This window comes from Lepidochelys kempii, chromosome 2 (genome assembly GCF_965140265.1).
Source record: "Lepidochelys kempii isolate rLepKem1 chromosome 2, rLepKem1.hap2, whole genome shotgun sequence".
NCBI lineage: Eukaryota > Metazoa > Chordata > Testudines > Cheloniidae > Lepidochelys > Lepidochelys kempii.
In genome coordinates, this window is record NC_133257.1 from 212,038,965 (window position 1) to 212,063,838 (window position 24,874).

Here is a 24,874-nt window from a genome sequence, read left to right on the forward strand (position 1 = left end):
CCGGTGGCGGAGGAAAGCCGCCTTTGCCTTGGGGATGCCCGGCCCCCCAGCTGCGGATCTGACGCTGTGCCGCTAAGGAGGGGGAAGAAAAGTTTGGGGGAGCCCGAGGGAGGGAGGCGCCGGAGAGAAGGCGGATGGTTTGTTTTCCGGGCTGAGCTGGAAGGAACGATGACCCAGCGAGGATGTGCACCAGCAGCCACACCATTGGGAGCCTCTTGGTGCTCTCCGTGCTGGAGATAGGACTGGGGGTCTCCAGCGTGGCCGTGGGGGCGGTCAGTTTCAGCCTGGTCCTTGCGGAGCATAAGCCTCAGCTGGGAGACTCTTCTCCGGTATGGAGCGGGGTGTGTGTACGTTAGCCATTTCACTCTCTCTTTAACTCTGTGTGGTGATGATCCGTTTGTGTGAACAAACCCCCTCATGCAACCCCCCCCTCATGCATGCCGGGCTGGAAGCCTCGCTCTGTGCACTGGTCACGCACATGGGTAGGATTTGCACTTTCGGAGAGGTCCCCCCCCCTTTTTTTTTCTTTTCTCTTTTTTTGTATGCAAGTAATTGAACTTTCTCTGACCCCCCCCCCCGTGTGAACTCCCTGGACGCTTGTGTGATTCCAGTGTTCGGAAGGTTGGGCCATAGCTTGCAAACCTGAAACCAACGGGGAGTTTTGCTTGTAAAAGCCAAAAGTCCCTGTCATTGGGCAGGAAGGGCTAAGGGCCCCTTTAGAATAATGGCCAGGGCGTTCCAGAGCTGCTGGGGGACCCAAAAAAAAAATGAAAGAGTTTTTGGAGCTTTACAACATTTTCTTAGGATCAGGGACAATCTGAGCTTCTAGGAAGCATTTAGCTAGAAAAATAAAAAAATCTGGGCAAGCACAATTACCATCCCCCCGTGTTCCCCCAACCCCTCCGACAGCTTTTTTATTGTAAGCGCCATCTCTCAGAACATATCTGATATATTTTATTTTCAATTTGAGCCTTTTGTCTAGTAAGTGCCCACCTCCAAAAACAGTATGATAACTGATGAAGCCAAGACTTGCAAATAAGGACTATCCAGGGTAAACATAAGTGAGCATGTTTAAACTCTAAAGGGCTATTTGATTATGATTAAACAACTATATTGCTAAAGGGACCGTTTACTTTTTACTTCATAAGAAGCAGGAAAACTCTTGATTACTCACCACTGATGAAGCCTCAGGTAATCTTTACAGGTCTCTTCTACCAAAAGGATTAATGTAATATTATCCTTGGCACTAATAATTATAAATAAATGTATGTACATAGTGCTGTAAATATTCCTGATATTGTACAAACATAGTGAGCCACAGTTCCTGCCTCAGACAGGAACAATCAAAAGACAATACAACACACCTGATAACAGGTAAGAGAGTTACCAACAATAGCGCAGCTAAAGGGGGATTTCTGATTTAAAAAAAAAATAGAGTGGCCAGGATTGCTCAAAGAGCTGTGGTTAAGGAGAAATTTGAAGACAGAGGGTGAAGTCAATGGGAGTTGTGACATCGATTTATATGGGGGCCAGGATTTCACCTCAAGTAATAAAAAATTACCATTGAAAATCATTTCAAAATAATGTATATTGCCTATATAATTGTCTTCTTTTAAATAGACTGGTTTTGCTTCTTTATAATATGCCTTTCAGCAAATTATTCTGCTGTCTGTAATGGCTAAAGGATTGTATTTATATTGCTTTTAATTGGAATGTAAAAGTAGAAATCTTGGGCCGGATCCTCCCGCTCAGCTGCACCCCTTTAAGGCCCTCTGTAAAGATGGCTTAACCAGCCTACTGAGGATTCCGAGGTCTAGGGGACGTAGCGAGGCACAGGGGAAATGCTGGCGGTGTGGCAGATGAAAAGGGAGTGGCCAGAGTGCCACTCCTCTCTAAAAATCTGTGGCCGATAGAACATCTCTTTGTGATGTTCTATCGTAACTAGACACAAACTAGAGCAACTGTAGTGGGTTTAGCCCTGGCAGCTGACCTGCCTTCTTGCCAGCTTCCGGACTGTGGTGCTCCAAAAGTGGTATAGAGCTGTCTATCCTCCCCATTGGGTCTCCTACTAAGCATATCTTGGCTGGACCAGAGGTTCAGGCTCTTTGTATGTCACACAAAGTAACTGTGTTCTGATTCAGTGCTCTGGAATCAAGATTTTCCCTTTGTGGGGAAGGTAAAAGGGAGAAGGAGAACTATTACTTTGAACCTCCACAGGGTAAACCACTGGATATAAGCTGGATAATATCATGTTTCCAGCAGTCATGTTACCTGACTGTGCAATGAAAGACCTTTGACCCAGTTCTGTCCTCACTTACATAGATGTAACTCAGTCAAGGCCCAGTGAAGATGTGGTTACCATGGAAACCTTAACTCTAGTGTTTGTGGATTTTAAATCACACACATTATATCTGTATCTGTCTATCATGTTGTGTGAGATTTAAAATCCACAAACACCAGAATTAAGGTTTCCATAGTAACCCTCATTTTTATCAGCTTACAGGAGAAACTGGGCCTCCGCTGAGTGACGCCTACATAAGTGGGGTCAGAACTGGATCAAAGGTCTTTCGTGACATTTTCAGGTAATATTATTACAGGAAATGTGATATTTGCACAGGTATAATGTACACATATACATGCAAGCAACTGCATGCAGCTGCAATCAAGATTAAAATGTGTTAGTATTGAAATGACATTATCATTTCAATTATAGAATGTAATAATGTTGAGTCTAAACCATATTAACCCTCTTGTTAAAAAAATAGTTTTTCTTGTTTAATAACAGCTGTCTTGTTTATGACCCCGATAGCAAGGTACTTAACCATGTGCCTAACTTAAAGCATGTCAGTAGTCCCACTGAGGTCAATAGGCTAGTCACATACTTACATCTAAGCATGTGTTTAAGTGCTTTGCTCGACTGGGACCAGCGTGCTCTGCACAGTGCAGCATCGAGCCCAAAGGACCTGAATAGCTGGCAATGAAGTAAAAGAAAGATGTGAATGAGCCTGAATTAAGGTACTCATCTATTTAAAATACATGAGAAAACATATTATAAATTTATCATCCCACCCATTTAATTACCCTGTTCTCATAGTTTATGAAATTGACCCCTATTAAGGTAAAGAAAATTAGTAGAGAAAAAGATCCAAACGAAAACACCTCTGTCTATGACTGATCGTTCAATCTATCTAATTAATAGATGTTTATCTAATTTATTTACTACACATACAATATATAATTTTATCTGTGCTCTTTGTAAAATATTATGGTGGCTGCAAGGTTATCAAAATCCTCTAATACAGTTGACATACTATTGATTTCTGGAGTTTTTTTCTATTTGTTTTGCATGTCTTATCATGATATATTCCACCTGCTATAGTTAGTTTCTCCAAGTGAGTAGAAATCATGTTACATTTCTGAATCCCACCACTTAAAATTCAGTTGTCTGACTTAGCATAGAAACAAATCAACCACTAGCATGAGCATGCTGAACTACTCTCACACAAGTATAATGAACCTGAGAGCATGCATTGCAATGGCTGCTGCACAAAAGAAAAATCAAAACAGTATTGTTTCAGAAAATATTCCTACATAACACAACCAAATGTTAAATGTTGTCAAATGTACTATAGTCAATAAGAAATCTTAAGTTGTGTGTGTGTATATAAAGTATATTTATAACTATAATTCTCAAGTATATATGGGCCTGATTCTAATGTACATTAAGATGGTGTAAAGAGCTTTATTGTAAATCAGACTCAGCCCCAGTCCCAGCACCCATCCCCACCACACATATACACACACACACACACAAACCAGGTCTTCAGTCAAATATGCCATTTATTTTCACTCATGGTGAGACACCTAATGATGCCCTTATGCTACAACACTCAGGAATGATAGTTTTCTCACTCATGAAGACAAATGTCAAAACACCTGTAAGTGTTACGCATTCTCAAGAGTGTCAGTCAGTGGCTCTATAGAAACACAGGTAATCTTTCCATGTTTGTGATTATTGCACACCTAAGTCTTCCTTTCCATTAGGAACCTCCAATGTGAACCATTTATAATTTGTGGCACAAGTACTCCTTTTCTTTTTGCGAATACAGACTAACACGGCTGTTACTCTGAAACCTGTCATTTATAATTTGGCTATACGAATTTGCTCCAATTTGACACCTGGAATACATGATTACAGGGAGTTTTTTATTTCCCAGGTTTTCAAAAAAGCAGTTTAGTCAGTATGGAAATTTCACAGAGTAAGAGATAAGTTTGGACTGTTAATCAATGTTGGTGGTCTGTAATTTTAAAAAATGAAAGTTTGCCAATTTTCGTTGTCAGTGCTGACTACTTGCCTAGTTTATTTTGGAAAAGAATAGTCAGACTAAAGGGTTATTTCAAAGGAACACTCAAACAGTTCACAGTGTTATTTAACATGTGGACAAAATGCAGATGTGCTGCTACTTTATTTAAGCATGTGCATTACATTTTCATAGATTCATAGTTTCCAAGGCCACAACTGTGATCATCTGATCTAACCTCCTGTAAAACAAAGGCCATAGAACTTCCCCAAAATAATTTCTATAGCACATTTTTTAAAAAATAAATCCAATTTTGATTTAAAAATTGCCTGTGATGGAGGATCTACCATAACCCTAGGTAAATTGTTCCAGAGGTTAATTATGCTCATTGTTAAAAATGTATACCTTATTTCTAGTCTGAATTTGTCTAGCTTACCCTTCCAGCCATTCAACCTTGTTATACATTTGTCTGCTAGTTTGAAGAGCCCATTATCAAATATTTGTTCCCTATGCAGGTATTCATAAACTGTGATCAAGTCACTCCTTAACTTTTTCTCTGTTAAGTGAAGTAGATTGAACTCCCTAAGTCTGTGTGTTTTCTCATTCTTTCATCATTCTTATGGCTCTTCTTTGAACCCTTTCCAATCCTTCTTGAGAACCTTCAATATCCTTCTTGACTTGTGGACACAAAACTGCACACATTATTCCAGCAGCAGTTGTACCAGGGCCAAACACAGAGGTAAAATAACCTCTCTACTCCTACTCGAGAATCCCCTTTCTCACACTAGCCTTGCTGGCCATAGCATCACAGTGGAAGCTCATGTTCAGCTGATTATCCATCACAACCCCCAAATCTTGTTCAGAGTCACTGATTTCCAGAACAGAGTCCCCCATCCTGTAAGTATTGCCAACATACTTTGTTCCTATATGTATATTTACATTTAGCCATATAAAAATGCATATTGTTCCTTGTGCCCAGCTTACCAAGAGATCCAGATCAATCTGTATCAGTGATCTGATCACGTCATTATTTTTGACACTCTCAATTTTTGTGTCATCTGCAAACTCTATCAATGATAACTTTATGTTTTCTTCCAGTTCATTGATAAAAATGTTAAATAGCATAGGGCCAAGAACTGGTCCCTGCAGTACTCTACTAAAAATACAGCCACTTGATGATGATTCCCCGTTCACAGTTACATTTTGAGACCTATCAGTTAGCCAGTTTTTAATCCATTTAATGTGTGCCATGTTAATTTTATATTGTTGAAGTTTTTAAATCAAAATGTTCTGTGAGATCAAGTTAAATGCTTTACAGACGTCTAAGTATATGACATCAATGCTATTACCTTTATGAACCAAATTTTTAATCTCATCAGAAAAAGATACCAAATTAATTTGATAAGATCTAATTTTCCATAAACCTATATTGACTAACATTGATTAATAAACCCTCCTTTAATTCTTTATTAATAGAGTGGCTGATACAGGATTCTATCTTCTTGCCTGGGATTGATGACAGACTGACAAGCCTATAATTATGCAAGTCATCCCATTTACTCTTTTTAATATTTGTACAACATTAGCTTTCTTCCAGTCTTCTGGAACTTCCCCAATGTTCCTAGACTTATTGAAAATCAATATTTTCATCAGACTAACCATGTTTTTGGCCTGCTCCTGTTGAAAAGAATGAGCTCAATGTAAGCAGAATCAAATCCTTAAGCTGAACACAGAATTCTGAAGGGCAGATGCTCAGCTGGGGTAAATTTTTAATGAAGCCATTGGCTTCAATGCAGCAATGACAGTTTACACCAGCTGAGGATCTGCCCCTGAAGATTTAACAGGTTTCCTTTTACGTTCAAACCCTCCAGCAAGATTTTCCAGTAGACCATTCTCCTAATCTTCATACTCCAATGGAACTTCAGCATCTATCTAAAGTTCGGCACATATTTAAGAACATTGCTGAATAGGGATGGACTTAAACACATTCTTAAATTCTTTGCAGATCTGAGGCCTTAGTTGATAAACTAGAAATAATCTTCTGATTCTGTTTTTTTTTTTAAAGGAAAGAAAAATGTACACAAGAACACTTACATACTCTGAATGAAACATCTGATGTGAAACAATAATAATCATGGTATACAGTGAAATTTATTCTGTCATTCAGTATTAAGGCCTGATTCAAACCCTGTTGAAGTCAATGAGAATATTTTTATTGTCTTCAATGAGTTTTAGATCTCGGAATTTATGCCCCTGGCAAGCTGGGTGTTTATTCATGACTGTGTTGGAATTTGAATCACCAGAATAGGTTCTTTATTTTTTTTTTTTAATTTTCTGATAGGGGGAGATTTTTAAAGACACAAATGGTAATTAGGCACCTAAGTCCCACTGAAAGTTAATGGGAATTAAATGCCTAACTACCAACTGTGTCTTTGAAAATCTCCCCATTGTATTCAATATGCTTTGCTGAGATCTTCTGAGAACATCTTTTCTTTTCTATAGGTTTGAGTTGGAGGGCAGGGTTGGTTGTTTATAATCTCCTGTTTTCTTATGGCTGACCTTTTTTCTGTTTGATCTGCCTACCTGATGGATTCTCTCTCTCTCTCTTCCTGTTTTTCCTCTGAGTTGATTTCCTTATCTGCTTGTGTGGATTTTGTGCTCTTCATGATCCACACTCTGAATGTTTTACCATTGCATTGCAATGTTACTCAAAATAGGAGCCCCTAGTGATTTCAGACCCTTTCTTTGGTCAGTGCACCCATCTGGAATTTCAGCTTCTTTCTCTCTTTTCTTCAGTTAAAAAGTCAAGACAGTTAAATATCAGGATTTTCTTTCTTTCATGTTAGTGAGTTCAGTTTTCTGGCTTTGCACATGACTGTCTACTTCAGACTGCCTGAGCTGATCAGGAAGTTTACAAAGCGAAAGTCTCTGCTGCTTCGCTCTTTGGAGGCAGTATATAATAACAAAAGCTCTTTTTCCTTTGTGTTTTCTAAAACCAGACTTGTATTTGTATTTATGGTTTTCATTTTCAGGTACCTTCAAGTATGAGAATAACTAAATTGGGAGTATAGGCCTAAATAAAGCATATTTTTGTGCTGCTTACTTTAGCCTTTAGTTGTGGGGTAATCCTAAAAAATGTTGTTTTTTCTGTGCAGAATCTAGCAGGGATATGCAGAACTAAAGTGGGGGTGGCTGGGAAGAGTGCTGTGGGGCTGGGGAGAGGCTAAAGCAGGCAGCCACATACCTCTCAGTGCCTCTTGGCAAGGGGAGGCTATGGAAGCAAACTACATTTCAAAGTATTGAAAACTATATTTCAAAAGCTATGGAAGCAAACTACAGGATGGGGTAAGAAACTTTGACTATTATCGGCATGCTCAAAGGCTGTGGGATTTTGCAAAGGCATTGCAGGTGGGCGCGGGTCCCCTGGGACCCCTACAAAAATGGGGGCTGCTGGCCAGGGGCAGTGTTAGACACATGCAAGCTAGACAATTGCATCAGCTCTGAGGCAGCCAGGGTGACTGACTCAGTTACTTGTGAGAGTGGGACCCCAGAATCAAGCCAGGGGAGAGGGCAGATGGCAATGGCAGAGGAATAGCTGGTGCAGCTGCTCAGGGGCTCATGCACTTCGGGGGTCCCTGCAGACTCAGGGCTGCTCGACCGCACTATATATGCGGCACAGGCTGCTGCCATTGTCTGCAGCCTGCTGGAACCTCTAGGTAGAGCAGTGCTCTGCCCCCCACTGCCCACATTTGAATTTGCCCAGGGAGGGAGCCTCCAAAATGGTGGCTCTGCCATGAATTCTGATTAGAGGGATTGCCAATAGCAGAGCTTCCATTTTGGTTGAGGCCCCTCCTCCTCTCCTTTTGCCTGGGCAAATTCAAATGCGGGCAGCAGGAACCAGTGTGCTGCACTTTCTAGATGCTCTGACTCTAGTTCTGGTGGCAGCAGCCGTGGTGGTTCGCAGCTTTGGCTCCCTCAGCAGGAGTTGTGGCTTTGGTGGGAGCAGTGGCAATCGTTCTGCTGGTAGGAGCACTGGTGCAGGACCCAGGCTAGAGGGAGCAGAAGGCACAGCATGGACCTGGGCAGATGGGGCAACAGGGGAACAGAGCAGGGATGCAGAAGCAGGGACGAGTGGGGGGGGATGAGGGAAGTTAGAGTTTATTTGAATGTGGGACATGTGATGACATGTGCAGGCCCACAATAAAAACCTGGTCTAGGACCCATCTTTTTGTTCCTCTGCCACTGGCATGTGGGAGAAAGAGATGGGGGGCCCGGACCAGGTGGCGCCCAGTAAGCATTTGCTGACCTTGCTGACTGTTAAATCTGCCACTAATGCTGATTGAAGGTCCCTCCCTCAATGCCTGGCTACTCAGGTTGTTTTTTCAAGGCTGGTTCCTTTGACTTATCCCCATGAAAGATTTTATACTTTTCCTCAGCCTGAGATGCGTACATCTGGGCACTGAGTCATTTCATTTTTGTAAGGAGCTTAGGTATTATGGGGAAAGGCAATATATAAAACACTTTAGATTAAAAAAGGAGGTAGGTAGATAGGAGGCCTATACTATCATTGCACCAGTGCCCCTTTATGCATATTTCAACTTTAGAAATGCAAGTTCAATTGTTTGATATTGCCTTTGCCTCCGGGAGGATAAATTCTCTGTCCATGAGTATGTATTGTTGTACAGCTCCAGCCAATGACCTTACTGTGTTTCCACTGTAGGGGGCAATGCATTCTCTGCAAGTTGCAGTCTATGCTCTACAGGGCTCAGTCAGTACCAGCACAGAGGGGTTAGTGGTGACGACACAATCCTCAGGCTAACCCCCATTCCCTCATGGGGCAAAGAAGTGTTTGAATCCTTTGTAGTGAATCAGAGAGGACAGCAAGGGGAAATGGTATGAAGTAGTTGAACGGCAAGTGCTGCATGGCTGCATCCATCCTCTTATGGCTTATTGTCACCGCTAGGAAATGTAATTATATCTAAACAGGACTTTTAACAATGGAGTGATCAAAATGACAAGATGCTGACCTTGCTGATAAGTGTAAACAAGGATGAGTCATGCTCAGCATCAGTCAGCTAGTTGTGGGAAACCCTGCACCCAGCAGCCCCATAGTTAAACATCCAGTTTAAACAAGATTAAATATCTTAGTGAAGATGAAGTCTTAGAGGCCAGCAATGGATGGACACAGTGTAGCAAGACAGAAAATGTTGCATTCCAGCTGGCAGTATTGTGAAACCTAAGAGTTCAAATGACAGATCAAAACAAACCCATTAGATTTATTTCCAATCTGAACTGCACACAAGCCCTGCTTTCAGTACACATGGCCCCATGCCTCCCACGTACAGTACACCACTATTGTCAGTAATTTTGAGTCCTCAAAAAAACCCAGAAAATATATGGGAATACACCATAATTCCACGGTGGGGCACTGTCCAATTGTGTGTGCCTGGTTTGCCAGTAAGACAGCACTGGACAGAGTCAACTACATAATTTCCCATGATGTCCCATTCTCTCCAAAGCTTTCTGGGGTTTTCTGAGCTGGGTGAGGCAACGGAGTTCTATAGGCTAGAGTAGCAGTTCCCTGAGAAAGGTCCCTAAATCCCTCTACTCCCGTTGTGCAGCAGATTTGCACCAGTTCCATTGGGTCAGGATACGCCACATCAGACAAAAGAGGGATGGACTTAGTCATACATTTTCATAGGATTTTAAGTTGCCTGAAACATTGGACCAAATTCATCCTGGGTATAACTGACTTTCATAAATAATCATTATTCTATTTATTGGGCAATCCCTTCCTCTGAAAATGTACTGAGCGTGATGCACAACAATCCAAAAATACAATAATAATAATAATACTGTACACTCAGCAAGTGTTTTTCATCCCAGCATCAAAATATGCTTCATGAACCTTAGCAAATGCAGCCTCACAGCATGCTTGTGATATAGTCAGTAGACATGGCGTGACCTGTCAAAGGTCACACCAGAAGTCTGTGGCAGTACCTTAATCACTGCAGAGCTGACACCAACAACTCCTGTGTCCTGGCCCAGTGCCTTAATCACAAAACACTCTTTGCTCCATTTATGTTGATAAAACTCCCTTGATATGGTAAAAGACACTAGAGCTTAGGGCAGCTTAGCACTGTTTAATATCTTTTTAGAGAACATCACAAGGGCTAAGGTAGACCTGCAGTGGTGGCTCATTTCTTAGTCATTGGACTGTCACTGAAAATTTACATTAATCCTTTGGTTCAAGATGAACTGATGCTACCATCACATGGTGGTTTGAGAAATAGCTTGCTATGTCTAGGAAGGACAGTAAATCAATAGCAGATCTTTCCAATTAATGGATTCCAGTCCACATGAGCAAAGTGAATCTGTAAGTCTTCTGTTACTCTCTTGGCAGAATGTAAGGCTGATATTACATGTTCAGGAAGCAAAGATGTTGCTACATTTTGCACTAGCTGCAAGCAACGGAATGGCTTTTGATTGTAGCCTGAAGTAAAGGGAATGAGGGGCAATCAGCAGGTTATCTCAAGTGCTTATATACGAATGCACAAAGCCTTGGAAACAAGCAGGGAGATCTGGAGGTCCTGGTGATGTCAAGGAATTATGACGTGCTTGGAATAACAGAGACTTGGTGGGATAACTCACACGACTGGAGTACTGTCATGGATGGTTATAAACTGTTCAGGAAGGACAGGCAGGGCAGAAAAGGTGGGGGAGTAGCACTGTATGTAAGGGAGCAGTATGACTGCTCAGAGCTCCGGTACGAAACTGCAGAAAAACCTGAGTGTCTCTGGATTAAGTTTAGAAGTGTGAGCAACAAGAGTGATGTAGTGGTGGGAGTCTGCTATAGACTACCGGACCAGGGGGATGAGGTGGATGATGCTTTCTTCCGGCAGCTCGCAGAAGCTACTAGATCGCATGCCCTGGTTCTCATGGGTGACTTTAATTTTCCTGATATCTGCTGGGAGAGCAATACAGCGGTGCATAGGCAATCCAGGAAGTTTTTGGAAAGCGTAGGGGACAATTTCCTGGTGCAAGTGCTAGAGGAGCCAACTAAGGGGGGAGCTTTTCTTGACCTGCTGCTCACAAACCGGGAAGAATTGGTGGGGGAAGCAAAAGTGGATGGGAATCTGGGAGGCAGTGACCATGAGTTGGTTGAGTTCAGGATCCTGACACAGGGAAGAAAGGTAAGCAGCAGGATACGGACCCTGGACTTCAGGAAAGCAGACTTCGACTCCCTCAGGGAACGGATGGGTAGGATCCCCTGGGGGACTAACATGAAGGGGAAAGGAGTCCAGGAGAGCTGGCTATATTTCAAGGAATCCCTGTTGAGGTTACAGGGACAAACCATCCCGATGTGTCGAAAGAATAGTAAATATGGCAGGCGACCAGCTTGGCTTAACGGTGAAATCCTAGTGGATCTTAAACATAAAAAAGAAGCTTACAAGAAGTGGAAGGTTGGACATATGACCAGGGAAGAGTATAAAAATATTGCTCGGGCATGTAGGAATGAAATCAGGAGGGCCAAATCGCACCTGGAGCTGCAGCTAGCTAGAGATGTCAAGAGTAACAAGAAGGGTTTCTTCAGGTATGTTGGCAACAAGAAGAAAGCCAAGGAAAGTGTGGGCCCCTTAATGAATGAGGGAGGCAACCTAGTGACAGAGGATGTGGAAAAAGCTAATGTACTCAATGCTTTTTTTTCCTCTGTCTTCACTAACAAGGTCAGCTCCCAGACTGCTGCGCTGGGCATCACAACATGGGGAATAGATGGCCAGCCCTCTGTGGAGAAAGAGGTGGTTAGGGACTATTTAGAAAAGCTGGACGTGCACAAGTCCATGGGGCTGGACGAGTTGCATCCGAGAGTGCTAAAGGAATTGGCGGCTTTGATTGCAGAGCCATTGGCCATTATCTTTCAAAACTCGTGGCGAACGGGGGAAGTTCCAGATGACTGGAAAAAGGCTAATGTAGTGCCCATCTTTAAAAAAGGGAAGAAGGAGGATCCTGGGAACTACAGGCCAGTCAGCCTCACCTCAGTCCCTGGAAAATCATGGAGCAGGTCCTCAAAGAATCAATCCTGAAGCACTTACATGAGAGGAAAGTGATCAGGAACAGTCAGCATGGATTCACCAAGGGAAGGTCATGCCTGACTAATCTAATCGCCTTCTATGATGAGATTACTGGTTCTGTGGATGAAGGGAAAGCAGTGGATGGACTGTTTCTTGACTTTAGCAAAGCTTTTGACACGGTCTCCCACAGTATTCTTGTCAGCAAGTTAAAGAAGTATGGGCTGGATGAATGCACTATAGGGTGGGTAGAAAGTTGGCTAGATTGTTGGGCTCAACGGGTAGTGATCAATGGCTCCATGTCTAGTTGGCAGCCGGTATCAAGTGGAGTGCCCAGGGGTCGGTCCTGGGGCCGGTTTTGTTCAATATCTTCATAAATGATCTGGAGGATGGTGTGGATTGCACCCTCAGCAATTTTGCGGATGATACTAAACTGGGAGGAGTGGTAGATATGCTGGAGGGCAGGGATAGGATACAGAGGGACCTAGACAAATTGGAGGATTGGGCCAAAAGAAATCTGATGAGGTTCAATAAGGATAAGTGCAGGGTCCTGCACTTAGGATGGAAGAACCCAATGCACAGCTACAGACTAGGGACCGAATGGCTAGGCAGCAGTTCTGCAGAAAAGTACCTAAGGGTTACAGTGGACAAGAAGCTGGATATGAGTCAGCAGTGTGCCCTTGTTGCCAAGAAGGCCAATGGCATTTTGGGATGTATAAGGAGGGGCATAGCGAGCAGATCTAGGGATGTGATCATCCCCCTCTATTCGACATTGGTGAGGCCTCATCTGGAGTACTGTGTCCAGTTTTGGGCCCCACACTACAAGAAGGATGTGGATAAATTGGAGAGAGTCCAGCGAAGGGCAACAAAAATGATTAGGGGTCTGGAACACATGACTTATGAGGAGAGGCTGAGGGAGCTGGGATTGTTTAGTCTGCAGAAGAGAAGAATGAGGGGGGATTTGATAGCTGCTTTCAACTACCTGAGAGGTGGTTCCAGAGAGGATGGTTCTAGACTATTCGCAGAGGTAGAAGAGGACAGGACAAGGAGTAATGGTCTCAAGTTGCAGTGGGGGAGGTTTAGGTTGGATATTAGGAAAAACTTTTTCACTAGGAGGGTGGTGAAACACTGCAATGCGTTACCTAGGGAGGTGGTAGAATCTCCTTCCTTAGAAGTTTTTAAGGTCAGGCTTGACAAAGCACTGGCTAGGATGATTTAATTGGGGATTGGTCCTGCTTTGAGCAGGGGGTTGGACTAGATGACCTCCTGAGGTCCCTTCCAACCCTGATATTCTATGATTCTATGAATTGTAATAGTCAAGTCATGATGGGTGGGATTTTCAAAAGTGCTCGGTATTGGCTTAAATCTGCTCCCTTTGAAGTCAATGGTAAAACTCTCATTGACTTCAGTGGGACCGGAATTAGGCCAATGTTGCAAAAGTTTTGAAAGCCCATCCAATCTGATCTATACCGTGAAATACACTGCTTGAAAATAGAGGGAGTTTTGCTTTTTACGTAGTTAAAATCTGCTAGTTATATGTTGAAAATTATATTGATTATATTTTCCGGATCCTTTTTATAAGCTTGCTATAACCCATAAATGCTCTTTCTCTATGCATTATTTTCCTTTTACTCCTGTCGAGTCACCATTAGAAGGAAACAACATTATTTAGTCTGCTTACATTATTTAGTCATCAAGACTAGATGAGATTTATTACAATATCTTGAACAAAGAATTGTTTATATTTTCTGTGTGGATGCTGAGAATCACAAAACACTATATGTGAAAACTATGCTGTCAAGCAATTAAAAAAATTCATCATGATTAATCACATGATTAAAAAAATTAAGCATGATTAATCCCACTGTTAAAGAATAATAGAATACCATTTATTTAAATATTTTTGGGTGTTTTCTACATTTTCAAATATATTGATTTCAGTTACCACATAGAATACAAAGTGTGCAGTGCTAACTATATATTATTATTTTTATTACAAATATTTTCACTATAAAAATAAAATAATAGTATTTTTCAATTCGCCTAATACAAATAATGTAATCCAATCTCTTTATCATGAAAGTGCAATTTATAAATGTAGAATTATATAAAAAAACCCTGCATTCAAAAATAAAACAATATAAAACTTTAAAGCCTACAAGTCCAATCAGTCCTATTTCTTGTTCAGCCAATCGCTCAGACAAACAAGTTTGTTTACGTTTGCAGGAGATAATGTTGCCCGCTTCTTGTTTACAGTGTCACCTGAAAGAGACAGTAGATGTCTGCATAGCACTGCTGTAGCCGGCGTTGCAAAATATTTACGTGCCAGGTACGCTAAAGATTCATATGTCCCTTCATGCTTCAACCACCCTTCCAGAGGACATGCATCCATGCCAGTGACGGGTTCTGCTCATATTCATTTTCTTCATCTGAGTCAGATGCCACCAGCAGAAGGCTGATTTTCTTTTTTGGTGGTTCAGTTATGTAGTTTCCGCATCGGAGTGTTGCTCTTTTAAGACTTCTGAAAGCATGCTCCACACCTCATCCCTCTTAGATTTTGGAAGGCACTTCAGATTCTTAAACTATGGGTTGAATGCTGTAGCTATCTTTAGAAATCTCACATTGGTACCTTTTTTGCGTTTTGTCAAATCTGCAATGAAAGTGTTCTTAAAATGAACAACATGTGCTGGGTCATCATCCGAGACTGCTGAAACATGAAATATATGGCAGAATGCGGGGTAAAACGGAGCAGGAGACATACAATTCTCCCCCAAGGAGTTTAGTCACAAATTTAATTAACACTTTTTTTTTTAATAAGCATCATCAGCATGAAAAGCATGTCTTCTGGAATGGTGGCCAAAGCATGAGGGGGCATATGAATGTTTAGCATATCTGGCACGTAAATACTGTGCAATGCCTGCTACAAAAGTGCCATGCAAATGCCTGTTCTCACTTTCAGGTGACATTGTAAATAAGAAGCAGACAGCATTATCTCCTGTAAATGTAAACAAACTTGTTTGCCTTAGCAATTGGCTAGTAGGACCGAGTGGACTTGTAGGCTCTAAAGTTTTACATTGTTTTGTTTTTTGAGTGCAGTTATGTAACAAAAAAAAATCTACATTTGTAAGTTGCATTTTCATGATAAAGAGATTGCACTACGGTACTTGTATGAGGTGAATTGAAAAATACTATTTCTTTTGTTTAGCATTTTTACAGTGCAAGTATTTGTAATAAAAATAATAATATATAGTTAGCACTGTACACTTTGTATTCTGTATGGTAATTGAAATCAATATATTTGAAAATGTAGAAAAATATCCAAAAATATTTAATAAATTTCACTTAGTATTCTATTGTTTAACAATGTGATTAAAAGTGTGATTAATCATGAATAATTTTTTTAGCATGATTAATTTTTTTGAGTTAATCGTGTGAGTTAACTGCGATTAATCGACAGTGAAAATATGAAATACAGTATGCCATAAACTGAAATTAATCTATAATGACAGAATTTTGAGTGAAATTCTAAAATCCCACGTAACATCTGAGTAAAAGAGTTTTATGCACGTATCCTGCTCAAGAGCTAGAAGTCTGAAATGCACCCCAACTTGAGGGGAAGACAGGCCTGGGGGCCATAGTGAATCATCTCACTATCCCTGCAATTGATGCCCCAGCCTATGGGGTTTAGTAACTTCTGCAGTCCCTCCAGCCATTGCATTAATGTAAACATAGATCCAATAGCTTGCTACTTGACCCACTCCACATTTCCCCTTCATGCCAGCATATATGGACTGGCATGAAGCCTATATATCCTGTGCTAAGTATACTAGTGAATAACAAACAAAATCTAGCTATTACTACTGTATGCAACTGATTCAGTGCAAAAATTAAGGATCTTGATTTTTTGTGCTCATCTGTGTGCAAACACCTAATAAAGGGTTGGGGGTTTTTTTGTTCCAACTGTGTATTGCAACCACTCAACAACTGAAATATTTAATATGCCAAAATTATGTGAGGGAATAAGACATATATGATATAGTTTATACAGACTCTAAAAGTTAACATTATTTTTACTGACTGTGTAGGGGGCCAGGTCTGTCTTGTGATGTTTTCATCCCCATTAAGGGCCAAATTAAGGTTTTCCATGGAAAACCCCACCCAAGTGCAAAAGCTGGGTGGAAATGTACATGGCTTTAAACCTATGTAGTTTCTTCCCAGTCTTTCTGTGATGTAGTAGGGCTAGTCTCACTGAGCACAGAGAAGAAAGAATAGCCCTCTTAGCCCATGGGTGTGAGGAAAGCCAAGGAAATCTCTTAATGATGTTAGGGACTCAAAGAAGGCCCAGTGCCTCTGCACGACTACTTATCCCACCTTACACTTTGGCCCTTGTCAATTTAGCTCCCTCAGGAACTGTACTCCCATTGGTTCCCTGAGCAAGCCTGAGTTAACATGCACATATAGGGGGGCAGGAAAAGCCATTCACAGAAAGCAAAAGGGGCACAGACAGAGCTAAAGTGGATTCATTCAAAAATCATTTATGAGCCCTAAATTTGCGTAAAGAAAAAGAAAAGGCTCCTTTCTATGGTGTGTCAGACAGCTACATGTCTGAAATATGCATGCCAAAACAGGCTATAAACAGTTGTCACTGTATATTCATTGCAGCTATTTCAAATGTTAGGCCAAGATTCTGCAATCTAATTCACACAAGTGAACTTCTGCTCCTGTGCTGAGGCCCACTGACTACAGTGTTACCCACATGGGCTCCCTGAGTGGTTCAATTTGTAGAATGAGGGGATAAGTACTTTATATGTTTTTAAAGTATCAGAATACCTGCTCTATATTGCTGATCACTGACTTGCCAAATTTAATATCTGAGCAATACGAGGGTAAAAGAAGCATCTTACACTGGTAACATTTGTTTTTCATTTTTTGTTTATCCTCATAGTTTAAAAACAGACATTATTTAATTTTTGCTATTTTTATAAGCCATCACCCTCAGACTGACTTCTCATCCTGGTTTCTTCCTGGATAAATGTGTTTACTGCAATGAGTTATAACTTCCTGAAACATAAAGTTTGTAATAAAAACACTGACAATGGTAACAACTGTATAACCTTCTGTTGTGGTTCCCCACTGCAATAACAGAGCAAAGTTTAATCTAGCTCAAGACCTTAGACTATAAAATAATTGGTATTTTTTTCCTTGCAGTTTCTGCTTTGTGGTATATGTGGAATACTGTGTGCCAAAAAAAAATCTGGACTTGTCGTAAGTTTTTGCACTGCATGCATTATGCATAAGTACTTGAAATGTAAACTGCTGTAACTTGAACTCTTCACCATAGAATCATCCTTCATTTCCAAAATGTTGCTGATAAACAAAATTCAATGCAAAGTAAACACAGGCTGGCAAAGAAAAACAATCAGCCCTTTTGTTAACACAGCAAAAGGAGGACATTTTAAAATGGTCTATAAAGTCATGTCAAAAAATGTAGCCCCTGTAGTTATGCCTGTCTCATAGATTCATAGATATTAAGGTCAGAAGGGACCATTATGATCATCTAGTCTGATCTCCTGCACAACGCAGGCCACAGAATCTCACCCACCCACTCCTGCGATAAACCTCTCACCTATGTCTGAGCTATTGAAGTCCTCAAATCATGGTTTAAAGACTTCAAGGAGCAGAGAATCCTCCAGCAAGTGACCCGTGCTCCATGCTACAGAGGAAGGCGAAAAACCTCCAGGACCTCTTCCAATCTGCCCTGGAGGAAAATTCCTTCCTGACCCCAAATATGGCAATCAGCTGAACCCTGAGCATATGGGCAAGACTCATGAGCCAGATACCCAGGAAAGAATTCACTGTAGTAACTCAGATCCCACCCCATCTAATATCCCATCACAGGCCATTGGGCCTATTTACCATGAATATTTAAAGATCAATTATTTGCCAAAATCATGTTATCCCATCATACCATCTCCTCCATAAACTTATCGAGTTTAATCTTGAAGCCAGATAGGTGTTTTGCCCCCACTGCTTCCCTTGGAAGGCTATTCCAAAACTTCACTCCTCTGATGGTTAGAAACTTCGTCTAATTTCAAGTCTAAACTTCCTGATGACCAGTTTATGTCCATTTGTTCTTGTGTCCACATTGGTACTGAGCTTAAATAATTCCTCTCCCTCTCCGGTATTTATCCCTTTGATATATTTATAGAGAGCAATCATATCTCCCCTCAACCTTCTTTTGGTTAGGCTAAACAAGAGCCTGATCCAAGTCCCATTAAGATCAATTGAATGATTCTGAATTACTTCAGTCGGAGTTGGATTGGGGCCTTTCTGACCAGGACCCCATTCCTGCGAAGTAATAATATGTGTGTGCAGGATTGGGCCCCAGGGTTACCGTGCCAAATTGATCCCAGAAATTTTAGCTGTTCACTGTTTTTAATTTCAAACTGAGTCATGAATAAACCAGTTCTAAAATAATTGCAGATGTTTTCTGTTTCATATAAGACTCTGAAGTATAATAATCTTTCTGACTGCAGACAGATGGTATAATTGCTACAAAAGCAACTGCAGAAATATTTTATCTGTTAAAAATATGATCCTATTATAAAGCCCAGTGTTAAAGCTTATTTATTGTTTAAGTTTATTTCAGTATTAAAACTGGCTTTAATTTTCTATAGGCCTGACTTTTCTCTTATGTACACAAGAGTGAATTGGAACTAACTCCATGGAGATATGCTCATGTAAATCTAGTATAAGTGAAAGAAGAATCACTCTCTCTAAGGTTACTTTTGAGAGTCAGTGAACTATTCAATTTCCTATAAGAGTGACTGTCACTTTTTTTAAAAACTCTGAGGACTTCTTTATTGTGTGGAGCATCCCAACCATGCCTGATCTTTATAACCCCCATTTCTTTTGTCAAATCTGGTGGGCTCATAGATCAAAAGAAACAATCCTTTACTGGTGGACCATGAACAATAGTTTGAGAACTATGTTCTTGTTAAAATTACCATCCCATTGGCACACAGCAATGATCCACTGAGTACTGGTGGTCCATGGAGCGGTTCCAGGAGCTCCACAAAGTTGCTTCCATCACTGTGGTAAAATATCTTTGTCTTCAAGCAGTGACACTTCCTGCTACTTTTAGCCCAGTTTAGATGTTTCTGGGACCCCTAGAAGAACTTTCTGACCAGCTAAACTTAAAAAGTAGCACTTCACTGCACCCTGTATGGTTGCTTCAGGTTTTTCTTTGTCAGTTTTTTCACTTGTTTAAATTCAACCATGATTACATTTGCAGATTGCACAAAAGCAGCAGGAGGAGCAAACAAGGAGGCCAGGACCAAACTGCAAAAATTGACCTGAAGAGATTAGAACAGGAGGGGTGGGTTGGGGGCACAGACAAGCAGGAGAGATTCAGTAGCAATTCTACTAAAGCATTGCACTCAAGCAGAGGAAATAAATGGCACAGATATGGAGTCTGAGTCTGATCTCACTGTACTTTACTGATTTAACTAAGATCAAAATCAGGCCTTTGAAGTTTAGGCTAGAGTTTTGAATATACAACTGGAAGGAAATTAGGAGGCCTGAATCCTAGTCCAGTTTTTCCATTGATCAGCCATCACCTTGGGGAAGTCACATTACCTTGCTGTGCCTCATCTCTAAAATATGGATAATGCTTACTTCCTAGACACAATCATTATTGGGGTTAGTAATTAAGGTTTGTAAAGTGTTTTAAATTATGTGTGCTATAGAAGCACTAAATTTTATTATTATAGTCAGGCTAACTTTCAATCTGAGTGAACATGCCTGTGACGGTAATCTCTGAATGTGTCTGTGACATTGCCTCTCTTCTCTCTCCTAACAGATGATCCTTTTTTCAGCCTGTTGCATCTGCGGACTAATTGGAGGAATATTAAATTTTCAGTTCCTTCGTGCTCTGACAAAGAAGTCCTCCACGCTCTATTCTTTGCATCTTACTTCCATGTCTCTTGCATGCATTGGAATTGGAGGTTGCACACTTTCTTCCTGGCTCACTTGCCGGCTAGCCAGCTATGAACAAAGGAGAATGTTCTCTGAAAGGGAGCATTCCCTGCATCATTCCCATGAAATGGCAGAGAAAGTGAGTTGGGCGCCTTTCCTTATTTGGTCTGCTTTTCTTACAAAGCAACTGTATGTGTTAACATATGCAATTATATAGTGTTGTTATAGCTATGTTGGTCTCAGGATAATAGAGAGACAAAATGGGTGAGGTAATTTCTTTTAAGAAGTTGGTCCAATAAAAGGTACTACCTCACCCACCTTGTCTCTCTAACATATGAAATAATTGGCACTAAGTTCATTCAATTTTCAACTACATATGAGGAAGAGCTTCTGGGAAATAAAATGTTACCATTCTGTATAAGCTTTATTCTGTTGCAGTATATGTAGTTATTTTTAGGTGATGCATCTTTGCAGTACATCCATTTCAGTGAAATACATCCATTTTCAACATAATTCCATTGTATAGCTATTCAAAGGCCTCGCTTCTAAATATAGCACCTCATAAATAATTGAAAATCTTAGTTATATGAATTATCATGTATTGTACTGGGGAAAAAAGCACAGAATGCTTTCTGCACCCACATCATTTCATGTTTCCAGGATTTAATCAATTCTTTCCTCTCCCTTCATACTCAGTTTAAAAAGCAGGCTATGTAACCACAAAGGCCACAGTTTTCAAACCTGAATTACTAAAGTTAAGCACCTAGATCCATATTTAGACACTTAAATAAATAATCCTGTTTTCAGAGGTACTGAGCACTTACAGCTTCCACTGGTTAAAAGAATGTTGTTGTTTTTTTAATGTAGGTGCCTAAATAGGGATTTATGTGCCTTAAATTTAAGGTTGAAGATGTTGGCCATGAGGAATATAGAATTCTTAAAGCAATCTCATTAGTGTAAGGATATGCTTCTTGCCCTGGGAGTGAAATATTCATTTTGATACTGGGGCTTCTATAAGGGCAGGGTGCCCTATTCCTTTCATTCCAGAGGTATAGTGTTTATAGAGCAGGGGATCAGGAGTCAGGAACACGGGTACTATGCATGCCTTTACAACTGACTCACTGTGTGACCCTGCCCAAATCTGCTCTGTGCCTGTTCACCTGCCTGCATTATATATACCACCTCCCGCAGAGGTACATTAATTCATATATGTAAAGCTTTGTGAGATTCTTAGATAAAATGTGATGTAACAGTGAAAAATATAATAAGGGAAAATGGCTACTTTTCAGCCTGATCACTATTCACTACTTTCTTAACTGAGATTAGATTCCATGCAGAACTATAGCCTGGACTCACCTAAAAATGTTAAGAAAATATTGCTACATTTTAAAAAATTGCCACAATTATATATTGCTTTAATATGACTAAACTTCATTATTTCTTTAGAATTCTGTATGTAACAGTCAAATGCACCTCCTAAATGTCCCAATTATAATAATAATCTCTAATGCAGTACTTTCTAATATGATAATAAAACATAATTTGACTCGAATAGTATCTTTCATGCACACTCTTTCACAAAATCTTTACAGAGTTAAATAGCGTAGGTACTACATTAAAATAATGTACAGAGAATAAATTAAAGGGGAAGAAAAGATAAATTTCATACAAGACAAAGTCAATGAGGTAGATACAGGAAGACTGTTCAAGGTAGTAAGAGCTGCAAAGAAGAAGGCTCTTGCATCAACAGTGAGAAGAGGACAGAGAGGAGGCCCTATGCAAGATAAGAACAGGGAGAGGAGTAGAGAAAGACCATGCCTGAAGGACAAATCTTTCAAAGTACATTAAGCCCAGGGCATGTCTTTTAAAACAAGGGAAGGCAATTTAAAAATTAATAATAAATTAGGCCCTAATCAAACATATATTTAAAGTGTTTTATATACAATAATATTTTGTATATTATATACTGATACAGTAATATAGACATGTACTATATGTGCATAAGTTTGTGCTATATTTATTGTATAATTGTTATATTTATATTAGAGATTGAGGGGTATTGAAATAATCAACCTGCCCAGCTGCCCGGTGGTTCCCCCGACACCAGAGTTACCTCCAAGGTATGCTGAACTCTAGGCAGCTACCATGTTATGTCATGTCACTTCAGAAAGTCCCACCTCTAAGAGGAAGGCATAGTTTCAGTTAATCAATGTTGGCTGATGCTGTGATGTCACTCCCAAAAGTACTGCATTCGGGAAAGGTACTAACAGTCAGTGAAATAATTCTACATGGTGGAGTGCTGTGATTTGGAAGTAAGTCAAGTATTTAAAATATTCACTCTAGTTGTAGACATCCAAACAATCTTGTTTGGATGTACCCACTGTAAGTTCACATCACATCTAATTTATATGCTTCTTCATGCCTTAAATCCAACACCGCTTTTAAACTTAACTATGGTTTTATTGTTTAGAATAGACATGTCAGGAAAATAATGATTGTGAATATTTCATTCTGAAATTATAAGTACATTCAAATAGCAAATGCTGGCAATAAATTAAAGTGATAGAAATGGGAAACAGAGACTTTCACTTCGTGGTCACTAGCTCACACGTAACCCAACTGACAGAGCATTACTATCATCTAGAGCTGTGAGACTCAGACCTCAGTGGTTCAGAAGCCAAATTAGTGATCAACATTACACAAAAGAGCCACAGTAGTGTGAATTCATTGTTTCATTTACTATAGTACCATATATGCATATTTGAACAGTATGACTTGGAACTATTTAGTTTATATTATTTTCACAGCAAAATGACTGCCCATTTTATCAACTTTATTTATTATTTTATCAACTACCATTGGTTAATAGCCTAGTAAAAGCATCCTGATTGGCTCATAACTTAAATTGGGTAATAATCAATTCACACTGTGTTTTAATATCATGTGCTGCAAAGAACACATTAAAGAGCCACTTGCAGCTCTGGCGCCTTAGTCTGAGTATCACTGATCTAGAGGTTGATTGATGGTTTATGTGAAATGGCTTTGGTGACCTCAGCAGATCAGTATCTACATCACAATAACCACTTCCAGAGCTCGCATTAACTGCCACCCTTTGGGGGCATCTTAGCAGAGAGGCCAAGGTCTCCATGGACATGGAGACTTACCATTTCATTCCTGCTTAGAGTGCCCTCCGGGTATGAGTGGAAGCACAGTGGCAGGACAGTGTGAGGAAGCTTGCACTGCTGCCACTTGTGCTGCATATCTGTTCCGTGGATGAAGAATGCCCGTCTCTAGGGCAGTCAGTCTAGCACCTTTCGTAAGAACTCAACTCACGTGAAAAGAATGTGGTGATTTTTCTTTTTATAATGTGATTTTTTTTAAAAAAAAAGATAAAAGCTTCACTGAATGTTGACATTCAGGGCTTGTTAAATACTTACTAGACCATGAGGTAAATACTTTTTCAAGATCAATAAAATAATTTTAATTTTGATCAGTCCTTTTTTATTCTTGTTACAGGAAATGACAGACAATATGAGCAATGGAGGACCACAGCTGATTTATAATGGAAGAGTGTATGAAAAGATTTAAAAGTTAAAGGGAAAAATATTTTTATGATTTTCTTCAGGACAAACAAATAGACACCAGGAGACTGATATGAAATGGAAACAGTCTTGACTTTTATTGCTAGAATTTCAGAACTGCAGAACAGCACAGCTGCATTTACCTTTAGAAACATACCTGAAATTTCTCTCCCAAGGATTTTGTGGATATACAGTATTTATTCACTCCACCTCTATTCCTTTTTTTCTTTTTGTCTGCATAATGTTCCAGAATTATTATAGCACTCGAGATAGACTTTTCAGACTCTTCTTCTCATGAAGACTTTTTTAAAAAAAAACCATTTAAATGGAGAGGGTTTAACCAGAAGATTGTACAGTGGAGAGAGTGCAAATTAGACTTGTAAAAAGCTTGCATTACACATGCAGAGTCCAAATGAGTGAAAGATGAGAGTGCTGAAAACAACACTGATGTCTTTGTTTTGAAAGACAGAATGCTTTAAGAATTCCTTAAATCAAAACCTCAACAATGCCTTGTTGTAAAGAAATTGTAAATATTTCCAATTTGTGAATGAAGTATATTTCGTAATTTGTTCATAATAGATGACAAATAAAATGAAATCTAAAACTGAGAATAATTCATTTTTTCTTGTTAGAAAGATGTTAATCTGGATCATTGTATTTGCATATTTTCACAAAATATCAAAACGTCCTTAATAGGGGGTGGAGCACAAACAAGCTGGAAGACGGTGAGGGTGGAATGGTGGAATGGCTAGGGCAGAACTGCACCTTGGCAAGTCTGCATGCTTACAATTGCCCCTGGGGGCTATTGAAGCAATGGTACATCTCAAGGGCAGCACTCAGCGCTAACCTAGTATGTTTCTGGGACCAAACAGGTCCTCACAGACCCTTTATAGAGGAGGCATAATCTGCACCATAGCATGTATAATAGGTGTACATATATGGCAAG

The 24,874-nt window shown here is 40.1% G+C and overlaps 1 protein-coding gene across 6 annotated transcripts; it reads left to right on the forward strand.

Annotated features, from left to right (window-relative positions):
* On the forward strand, nucleotides 1-24,475 carry TMEM196 (transmembrane protein 196). 6 transcript variants are annotated; one of them, XM_073329539.1, is made up of 5 exons: nucleotides 1-347; nucleotides 17,579-17,635; nucleotides 20,232-20,486; nucleotides 22,394-22,467; nucleotides 23,864-23,920. In XM_073329539.1, exons 1-5 carry the CDS (start codon nucleotides 183-185, stop codon nucleotides 23,868-23,870), a joined length of 558 nt encoding a protein of 185 aa, XP_073185640.1. In that variant the 5' UTR covers nucleotides 1-182; the 3' UTR covers nucleotides 23,871-23,920. The 6 variants fall into 6 exon arrangements, with proteins under 6 accessions (XP_073185640.1, XP_073185642.1, XP_073185641.1 ...); XM_073329541.1 differs by having other exon boundaries at nucleotides 1-329; XM_073329543.1 differs by having other exon boundaries at nucleotides 252-343.
* Nucleotides 24,476-24,874: the final 399 nt, after the last annotated feature.